This window comes from Meriones unguiculatus, chromosome 7 (assembly GCF_030254825.1).
Source record: "Meriones unguiculatus strain TT.TT164.6M chromosome 7, Bangor_MerUng_6.1, whole genome shotgun sequence".
In the NCBI taxonomy this organism is placed as follows: domain Eukaryota; kingdom Metazoa; phylum Chordata; class Mammalia; order Rodentia; family Muridae; genus Meriones; species Meriones unguiculatus.
The window spans coordinates 57,004,824-57,015,787 of NC_083355.1; the positions used below are offsets into that span (position 1 = coordinate 57,004,824).

General features: G+C 46.3%; 1 protein-coding gene across 7 annotated transcripts in view; it reads right to left on the reverse strand.

Annotated features, from left to right (window-relative positions):
* The window catches only part of Hectd1 (HECT domain E3 ubiquitin protein ligase 1), an 89,863-nt gene extending 81,113 nt beyond the window's left edge, over window positions 1-8,750 (reverse strand). For all 7 annotated transcript variants that reach the window (XM_060387469.1, XM_060387472.1, XM_021654179.2 and 4 more), the window contains exons 1-2: window positions 8,619-8,750; window positions 7,011-7,172 (exon numbers count right to left, since the gene is read on the reverse strand). In XM_060387469.1, coding sequence (XP_060243452.1) covers window positions 7,011-7,150 — 140 coding nt within the window. In that variant the 5' untranslated portion in view covers window positions 7,151-7,172; window positions 8,619-8,750. The remainder of the gene's footprint in view (window positions 1-7,010; window positions 7,173-8,618) is intronic.
* Between the last annotated feature and the right edge of the window lie 2,214 nt (window positions 8,751-10,964).

Genomic DNA, 10,964 nt, shown 5'->3' on the forward strand with positions numbered 1-10,964 from the left:
TGGTAGGAGAGAACAAACCCTGCACACTGCCCTCTGGCCTCCAACAGCATGCATGCCCCCCCCCCCCACACACACACTAAATAAGATGTAATAAAAAAATTACAAAAACATGGGGCTGGAGAGATGGCTTATCAGTTAAGAGCACTGTATATTGTTCCAGAGGACCTGGGTTCAATTCCCAGCATCCACATGACAGCTCACAACTGTCTGTAGCTTCAGTTCCAGGAGACCTGACACCCTACACACAGATGTACATACAGGCAAAACAAGTGTACATAAAATAAATCATGTTTTAAAAATTAGAAAAAGTATCCCCAACTCTACTTCATTAAATAAATAAAATTGAAAATAATAACATAAGCCTCTTCTATGTTAACTACAGCTTGTAAAAACAAAGTTAAAATGAAAATTACCAAAAAAAAGCACTTGGGAGGAGTGGCAGTAAGGCAGTAGTTAGGTTTTCACAGGTCTGCCCCTGTGCAGGAGAACCTACTCTACTTGCTTCTGCATGCCATCTGCTAGGGTTGCTTCACTCTGTTTTGTATGTAATTGCATTTATTTACTTGTGATAGCATACACAACATCCACACTGATTATGTGTGCTATCATATATATGTGGAAGTCAGAGGACAAACTGCAGGAGTCCAGCCTCCTCTTCCAGTGAGCTCTAGTGATCAAACAAAGCCATCAGCCCTTTCCAGAGGAGCCCTTTCAGAGTGCTGGAGACCGAGCACACTAAGTTTGGCATGTGCAGGTGTCTTAGTATGAAGCTGAAACCCCAGCCTGTGACTTGTTCTGAGACAAAGTCTTACCTTGGCCTCTGGGTTATAGGTATATTCTGCCATACCTGATCTAAGCAACAGTTTTAAAAGACAAATTCAAGGACTGGGTAGGTGAACAGACGCACAAAATTAAAAATAAAAAAGACCATCATAGCACGCACAGCATTCCAGTACACTCCCCATGCTCCTGTAATAAAACCGCTCATCACACACGGAAGCCTCTCCAATCTAGCCAGTGCTCCATTAGGGCACACTCCCCTGCCTGATAGCACTGCTTCTTGCCAAAATCCCTCAGTCATCGTATAATGTGAATTATCCCTCAATCAAGTAACTTCCTTTTTTGTTTGTCTTTTGAAACAGGGTTTCACTCGACACCCCAGGCTGGCCTCAAACTCTTGATAATCCTCCTGCCTCAGCCTCCCAAGCACTGGAATTATAGACATGAACAGCAAATGCAATAAAACCATTTTCTCAAAGACTACCCATTATGTAATGACTCCTATTATATTTGAGAGGCTAATGATAATTACAAATGAACCTTCAGTTTACTTTACCCCTGGAAACACGGCCTTGGGAAGTGCAGGCATTAAGAACCTGTGCAGCACCACAAAAAGTATCTTTCCAAAAAGAAAGCTATTCAAAACCAAACCAGAGAGACTCAGGAACATTTTCAGCGGGAAAAGCATTTAACTATGATGCAAAAAAACACTACACTAACATATAACTCTCACTTGATTTTCATAAAACCCAACAAGGATTAGGAGTCAGGCTTGAAAGCCTCCCACAGGACTACTCCTAGCCCTGCAATGACGGTGGACTCAACTCGCTCTAACCCATTTCAAAAGCCATGGCTTCCCACACACCACCTGCCTTCACTAGCAAAGCAGGCACGCTTCATTACAAGCAAATCAGGCAAAATGTATCAAATATATGGGCATGTTCTGATTTATCAGACATAATTTAGATTAACCTTATGAAATCAAACTAGAAGATTTTCTCTGGCATATTAAAAATATGCACATCTTGTTTTTCATCTGCCCTAGTTGTTGACTTTAAAAGATTTTCCCTTTTTTTTTTGTTTGTTTGTTTGTTTTTAGACAGGGTTTCTTTATGTAGCCTTGGCAGTACTGGACTTCCTTTGTCAACCAGGCTGGCCTCCTCGAACTCAGAGCCTCCCTGTGTGCTGGGATTACAGACATGCAACGCAGCACCTGGCTCGACTTTAAAGGTTGTAAAAGCTGGATGTGGGGCTTTCTGCATGAAATCCCAGCACTGAGGAGGCTAAGGCAGAAGGAGAGTCAGATGTGGGGCACAAATGAAATGCAAGCGCTCCCTCTCGGCTGGAAGCCAGCCCATGTTACGCGGTGAGTTCTACACCAGACGGGACTAGAGACAACCCTGTTTCAAAAAACAAACAAAAGAAAACAAAGCCAGGCTGGGTGGCACATACTTGTAATCCCAGCACTTGAGAGGTGGAGGCAGGAGAATCTAAGGCTTCCTTGGCTAGGTAAATTTTAGGCCAATCCAGGCTACACAATAATGTGTCTAAAAACAAGACAGACTCACAAGTTAATCACTTCAGGAAATAACCAAAATATAATTCAAAGTTAGGTATTATAGCTCTTCTTCACTTGAAACATTTTTCTCACATATATGCTCTCCACTAATCCCCACAAGAAATCCACTGAAATGAGATAACAGTCATTTTACAGAAGAACAAAATAAGGTTCTCAGAAGCTAAGGAGACAAGAAGTTGAACCTAGGGACCAAAGAGATGGCTCAGCGGTTAAAGCACTTGCTGCTCTTGCAGAGGACCCAGGTTTGGTTCCCAGCACTCACAAGGTGCCTTATAGCCACATGTAACTCCAGTTGCAGGGGATCTAACACCCACTTGAAGACACAAGTGCATACATACAGGCAAAACACTCATACACATACAATAAAAATAAATCTTTAATGAAAAGAACTTGAACCAAGGGCCATAATGCCATAACCAAAAGTAACAAAGTAACTTTTATTTTGTTTTTTTGAGACAGGGTTTCTCTGTGTGGCCCTGGCCATCCTGGAACTCACTCTGTAGACCAGGCTGGCCTTACAGACCGCCTTTGCCTCCCTAGTACTGGGATTAAAGGCGAGCACCAGCACCCAGCATATCAAGGTAACTTCTTGTGGAAAAAGTGTATGGTCATAGAGTGATGAAAGCAAACCAAGATGTCAAGGGGAAACAGGGCCAGCAAGCGGTCATCTAACTACCTAAATTCAACCCCCAGAACAGAATGAGAGGACAAAACTAGCTCCTACAAGTTATCCTTTGACCTCCACATGCGCCACAGGGTAAAGGCAAGTACACACACACACACACACACACATCAGAACACATCATCATAAGTAAATTTTCACATTTTTTTTAATAAAGTAAAAATGAGGGAGGAAGCAACGGTTAGTAAGAGGGGTGGCTGAAGAAGAAAAAGAAAAGTCACAAAATGTAAACAGATGTCTATTTTGAGTACATAACTGCTGTGCTACCTGAAACAGGACTAACCGGTCTCACTGAACATACCCTGGGGCTGGAGAGAGAACTCAAAGGTTAAGAGCACACACTACTCTTGCAGAGGACCGGGACTCCGTTTCCCACACCACATGAGAGCTCTCAGTCATCTTAGCTCCAGCTCCAGGGAAGCTGACACCCCTTCCGGCCTCCAAAGGGTGCCTGCACACATGCTGCACATGCAGACAAAACTCTCATACAAGTAAGATAAAAATAAACACATCTTTAAAATAAAAAAAATCCTTATTCCTTTACACAGTACATCAGAGCTGAATTAATGTTAATCTCATTCTTCCTAAAATTTCATTACACAAAATATGAAAAAGAGATGGAAGGGAAAGTAGAAAATTTAACATAGCTGTTTTGTTTTATTTAGATGCAGAATTTTTCATAAGAATCAACTTCGCTTTGTTAAAATTTCCCTTTTCAAAATTCTCTTTCAGGAGAGGAGAGGTGGCTCAGCAGCTAAGAACACTTACTGAGTTCAATTCGCCACACTCACATAGTGGCCCATAAGCCATCTGTAACTCCAGTTCTGAGGACCCAACATCCTCTTCTGGCCTGTGGGCATGCAAGCATGCACAAGGGGCACAGACATACACTCAGGAAAACATCCATGCACATAAAACAAACACATTTTCCCATCACACCCATTTCATGGCATGTACATACCCTACACACACACACACACACACACACACACACACACACACGTCATAGCATGCATGTTCACCACACATACACACACACCAATAAATAAATAAGCTGGTTTTTTTTTTTAGAATTGTCCTCTGAATTGTTTTAATGTAGTAACAGTTTCTTTAAATGCTGTTATAAATTCCTCTATTTGGGCTCCTTTATGTTTGGAACATAGATGTTATGAATTGAAAGGTCATCTTGGTGATTTTTCCTTTGCTGAATATGTAGTGTCCTTCCCTATTTCTGATTAGTTTTGGTTTGAAGTCTATTTTGTCAGATAGCAGCCTGGCAGTAGTGATTCGCACCTTTAATCCCAGAGCTCTGGGGGGAGCAGAAGCAGGTGACCAATGTATGTTCCAGGCTAGCCTAGTCTACAAATCAAGTCCAGGGCAGCCAAGGCTACACAGAGCAACCATGTTTTAAAGAACAGAAAACCTCAGTATCTTTTTTTTTTTTTAAGAAACAAAAAAGTGTATGGTGGTGAGAGAAAAAGCACTTAACAAAATATAAAACAACAGCTAACTGGCAAGCATGACTTTTCCCCCAGCTAGGGACCTAACCCCATACTAAGTAAACTACCATCAAGCTACACCCAAGGACCAAGAATGACTTTCTAAAATGCATTAAGTGCACCTGAACGATGGCTCAGCAGTGAAGATCACTAAAGCTCTTGAAGAGAACCAGGACTCAGTTCTCACCATAGCAGGTGGCCTAAAAGCACCTGTAAATCTAGTTCCAGGGGGAACACCCTCTAGCCTCTTCAGGCACACTGCATGAATGCAGACACATATATACAAACATATAAATGAAACTTTAGAACAAAAATTAACTCAAGCTAATGGACTTTGTAATGAAACATGAACATTTAAAACTCCACTTCGTGTTTCCATAAATCCTGCTGAAATAGGCTATCAATGGAGAAACTATGCTCTTAAAAATCTACTGATAGAGGCTGGAGAGATGGCTCAGAGGTTAAGTGCAAATGGCTGTTTTTCCAAAGGTCCTGAGTTCAATTCCCAGCAACCACATTGTGGCTCATAACCATCTATGATGAGATCTGGTGTCCTCTTTTGGCATTTAGGCATGCATACAGGCAGAAAAATAAATAAATAAATAAATAAATAAATGTAGATAGATAGATAGATAGATACACACACAGATACATAGATAGATAGATAGATCTTTTTAAAAAAAAAATCTCCTGATACAGGGAGTTAAACAAACCACTGTGGTGTGGAGGTTTGTTTATAAGACCTTCTATCAACTCTGTGTGTGCAATGATGTCAGAGGACAACTTAGCAGACCTTGTTCTTTCTACACACAGGTTCTGGGCATTGAACCCATGTCCTCTGCCTTAGCAATAAGAGCCCTTACCACTGAGCCATCTCCCTGGGCACCCTTGCTTTCATCTATCTTTCTTTCTCTTGAAATAAGATCTCATATAAACTGAGAGTGGTGGTGCACACCTGTAATCCCAGCACTCAGGGAGGCAGAGGCATGTGGATCGCTTTGAGTTCAAGGCCAGCCTAAGGCTGGAGAGATGGCTCAGAGGTTAAAAGCACTAGATGCTCTTCCACAGGTCCTGAGTTCAATTCCCAACAACACATGGCGGCTTACAACCGCCTAAGATGAGATCTGGTGTACATGCAGGCAGAAAACTGTATATGTAATAAATAAATCTTAAAAAATATTTTTTTTTTAAAAAGACCAGCCTGGTTTACAAATCCTGTCCAGGATAGACAAGGCTACACAGAGAAACCCTGTCTCAAAAAGAACCCCCCCCCCAAAAAAAAAACAAAACAAAACAAAACCTCCCTATTGTTCGGGCTGCCTGGAGCATACTATGCAGCCAAGGCCGACCCTTTACTCCTGCTCCTTTAACTTCTACCTCCCAAGTGCTGGAATTAAAGGCATGAGCCACCAAATCCAGCTAAAATAATACTGTTTTAACAAAAACCCAAATATTACTGAAAAAGCAAAAGAGAAAATCTGAAAAGACAAGGTGGATTTAGCAAGTAATATTCCCACCTCAAAGACATTAACTATACCAACTTTAAGCCAACATATCAAATATCTTCTAATTACCTTTAAATAGCATTAGAGCACGTATAAAAAGGTTTTAATGACATTGGAATTCAGAACTGTAAATGTAAATGAATTCATAATGTTTATTCTTTTACTGAACCAGAATCACACATGAGGAAAAATATGGCCATAGTGGCCTATCTAGCAGGGAATTTTCTTTTAGTATTTTTATGCAAGCTCTCTATTATCATCTCAGAATAAAACTGTTTAAAACTCTCCAAATTTGGAATGGTAAGATGGCTCCGCTGGTAAGGTACTTACCACACAGCCTAAAAACTTGAGTTCAATCCTAGAACCCACATGCTGAAATGAGAAGTCAACTCCCAAAGGTGACCCTCTGATAGCCACATGCACACCACGGCACGCAGGCACTCATACACACGAAGATAAAAATGTAACTTCAAAGCTTCTGTATTACTTCAAAAAGTATGCTATATATGTAACATCCAATGTAATTTCTCATAATGAAACTTAAAACCTAGAAAGTTATTTTAACAAAAGCATAATGACATAGGAAAACCAACAGAAAAGAGCAGGTCTGATCATATTCTCCAGGTCAGCCAGTCATATGGTACAGTCAGCTTTAAAGACGATAAACATTTACATTCTTTTCAGTTTATGGGAAGCTTCCTAACTGACTCAAGCAAGCTATGGGTTAATATTGGTACTCCTAATTCATATTCATGCAGCAAGTATGTGTTTACAGAATCATGGTCATCATTACCAGGGCTCCATTACCCCCCACTTTTTATTTCTCAACAAAGTAAACAGATAACTACAGAAGTGTCTGAAAGGATGTTTTAAAACTCACTAGCAGTTTTCACCCAAACTTAAGCCAGCAAATGGTGGAAACAGGCGTCACATGGACCCTGGAGGAAGATGAGGGAGCGTCTTACGTTTCGAAACACCGGTCCACGTTGTCGGACATCAGAAGCAGCATGCAGAGCTGCTCCAGGGCTATCAGCTGCATGTCCCTCTCATCTCCCTGCCCCATCTGCAGCCATTCCAGCAGCGTGTCAGGGTCCACATCTGCCATGGTCTTCACAGGGCTGCTCAGCCTAAATTGAAAAAGGAAAACAACGGGGTTTTCAAATATTTGCTCAGAACTGTCAGCCTCTGTTTACCCTTTGTTTATCTGCTGGAACCACGTTTCTGTGAGTTCTTCAAACTGGTGTTTGTGTGTACAGGCAACAGTTGTGCTCTGATTTCCACACTGCACTGCGACACACACAGACACACACACCAATAAATAAAAACACCTGATTTCTAAACTTTCCAAACTTCAAAGTATTACTTCAAAAAGTATGCTGAATATGCAGCAGTTTCCGACCTCCCTCTACTCCCTGGGCCTAATGTTCAGATACACTATATACAAAACAGTTTAATACGAGAATATATGCTGATTAGGTTGCTAGTTAACTAGAAACCAGAGCTGTCTTTGTCAAACACAGTGAAACAAGCTTTGGATCCCACTACTGTTATCACCAATGTCTGTGCCAAAAAGCAAACACCACCTACAAAAAAGTTCTTTTACCAGGGAACTCCTCCCTGCAATTCCTCCCCCACAAAAAAAAAAAAAAAAAAAGAAAGAAAAAGAAAAAAAATGCGGCTTCAGATAGGGGTCAGATCCAGTCTTTTACGGAAACCACTTTTCCGATCGAATTCCCCATCAAATTGAATTTCTCCTTTCCCAACAACTTTACAAATTTGAATTCTCAAACTTACTCCGAAACGTGTCCAAATACAAACAGTAATTAGATATGAAATCTATCTATGGGGGGAAATACCGGCTAGAACTGGCAATCCTGGCAAATTTCCTTAAAACTTTTTTTTAGTACTAAAGTAAATGCAACTAACAGATTACCAAACCAAAAATAAGAGTAACAGGCCCCTCTCGGTTCCCCCAGGATGGGGCAGTTAGTTTTTCTTCTAAAAAATAAAATCGAGAAGTCGAGGCAGGCGAGTGCCAGACACCAGCGCCTGAGCAAGGCACAGCTCTGGGTCCCACGCAATCCACCTGCCGCTGTGGGAACCAAGAGGCGGGTCGCGGCGGGCAGCCATCGGCGGCGCCCGGCGGGGCTGCCCCGCCAGCCTCGGCCCGAGCAAGGCCCGGGCCGCGACGCCGACCCCCGGCCGGGCTCGCCGAGCTACCTGCCTCGGGGAGGAGGGCCAAGTTCGGGAGAGGCAGCCAGCCTGCCAGAGGAAGCCGCCGGTCGGCCCGGAACTCGGAGGCCCGGCGGGACGTCCCCGGTCCCCGCCGGGCAGCCCGGCCTCATCAAGGACGAGGGAGCGAGCCGGAGCCCCGGCGCCCGCAAGCCCGGCCCGGGAGGGCCCCGGGAGGGGAACAAAGGGGCCGAGGCTCCGAGGCGGCGGCGGGCGGCCTGCCTCACCGCGCCGGGGTCCAGCTCCGCGCCCGCCGCTGGGCTCCGCGACCCGGATCCTCGCGCAGGCCCGGCCTGCCGACGGCGCCTTCGCCCCCGCCCGCCCTCACCGCGGGCCCTTACCCCGCCTCGTCGTCCCGAGAAGCTCCGTTTCCAGCGCCCAGCAGGCCGCGGGCAGAGGCAGGCCCGGCCGCGGCCCTCGAGTTCCCAGGAAGCCGCAGGCCGCGCAGGTCGAGCCAGGCAGGCGGCACAGGAAAAGCCGCGCGCGTCTCCGTCCCTCCCCTTCCTCCGCGGGGACCCGGTGACAAGGAAGCGAGGGGTCCCCCCCGAGCGCGGCGGCCCGCGCGGGTCCCGACCCCGGCGCGCGGCTCCTCAGGCCCTGCGGTTCAAAGCGAGGCCCGCGCGCAGCCGCCGGCGGCAGCGGGGAGAGGCCGCGTCCATCGCCGGCCGGGCGGGGGCAGGAGAAGGGTCGACCGAGCGCCGGGCGGCGGGGAGGCAGGCGGAGGCGGCGGAGGCGGAGCGAACGCTCCGGGCCGCCCTGCCCGCGGCCACCTGGGGCGCTGCGGAGGCCGGCCGGCGAGCGGGGCGACGGCGGGGGCCCGGGCTGCCTCGGCGGGCGGCCGGGCCGCGGCTCCCCTCGGCCTCCGCGGCCGCGCTGTCAATCCGCGCGCGCCCCGCCCGGCGCGGGCCCCCGCCGAGCCCCGCGCCACGGAGGCCCACCCGCTCCGTGCGCCCGAGGGGGAGCGCCCTGCGCGGGGCGAGCCTGGGGCTGCGCGCTCCGCGGCCCGGCGTTAGCGCCTCGCTGCAGACTGCCTGCCGAGCGGGGGCCGCGGGAACTCCCGCCGCCGGGCGGCCCTCGGAGGCCGGGAAGCAGCGAGCCCCGAGGCCCTTCAGCTCCTTCTCCTGCGGCTTGCGCCCACGAGTGCTTCCATAGCTATCCCCGGCGGTTTTATTTCACAGACGTTGAAAATGAAAACGCTCGCGTCCGCCCGTAACTGTGACACTAGGGAAGTGGAGGATCTGGAGTTCAAGGTCATGCTTTTCTGGGCTACCCCGGGCTTCGGTGGTGGTGGAGGGGGAACTGCACGGGGGTGGGCAGAGAAAGAAGAAGCGTCCCTACTGAACTCTCATCCATTTATGCCTCTTTTGAGCAAAAAAATAGCAGTAGATACCTAACTTTAAAGAGAGGCTGTGCATGCAAAGACCTAGGCTAGCAGTTTTCAACCATAGCTGTACAGTAAAATTACCCGGAGAAGTTTTTTGTTGTTTTTTAAGAGTTTTAGATCCACAGCAAGTTGAACAGAAAGCACAGGGCTACCTTGGTCTATAGAATGAGTCTCTGGCCGGCTAAGCACAGAGAGTTCCCAGCTGGTCTCTGTTTATGGTTTTGCTCCTTCCAAAATATCGTATAGTTGGAATCATACTGCACATTCAGCCCTTTCAGGAGGGCTCTAATTCACTAACACTCGTGTAAGGATCCTGTTTCTTTTCATAGCTTAGTAGCTCATTTATTAGTTTGGGGTTTTTTGTACTCAATTTTTTAATTCAGTTTTGTTTTTGCCTTTGTTTGTTTCTTTGTTTAGTTTTGCTTGTTTGTTCGTTTTAAAATGAATATGCTTGTGTAACCCTAGCTGACCTCAAAGTCGGAACGCTCCTGCCTCAGCTTCCTGAGTACTACAACAAGAACTCAGCATTCCACCCGGCTTGGGGCTCTTTTCTTCTTAGTGCTGAGTAATAGCAGGTTGTTCCGATGTTAACACAAGGTATTTAGTCATATGCAGACGCCTGGATTCCGCCACCACAGACTGCAAATGTCCCACCCTTCACAAACCTCCAGAGTTCCCCAGGAGGACCCTGAGAAGACTGTTATCAAAACAGACCAGAAACTTTTCAAACCCAAAAATAAGAAAATACCCTAACTAAAAATGGTAAAATACCTGAAGAGACGTTTCACCACAGAAAACATGCAAGCAGTGAATGGACATATGGAAAGATACTAAACATGATCAGGCTTGAGAAGCTGAAGCCTGATGTTCACTGGTGATCTGTTCTTGCAGAAGACCTCAGTTTGCTTCCCATTCCCTTCAGGCAGATCACAGCTGTCTGTAACTCCAGGCCCAGGAGAATCTGGTGCCTCTGGCCTCTGCAAGCACCTGCATTCACATGCACTTACCCACACACAGACACACATGTACATGTAACTTAAAAGTAATAAAAATAGCTTGGCACGGTGGTGTAGGCCTGTAATCCCAGCTCTCAGTGAGGCAGAGGCAGGTGGATCTCTGAGGTTCGAGGCTAGCCTGGTCTCCAAAACGAGTCCAGGACAGCCAAGGTTACACAGAGAAACCCTGTTTCAAAAAAATAATAAAAATAAGTCTTTGAAGAAAAGAAACTGAATTAAAAGTAATACTCTAGGGTTGGAGAGATGGCTCAGAGGTTAAGAGCACTGTCTGCTCTTCTAGAGGTCCT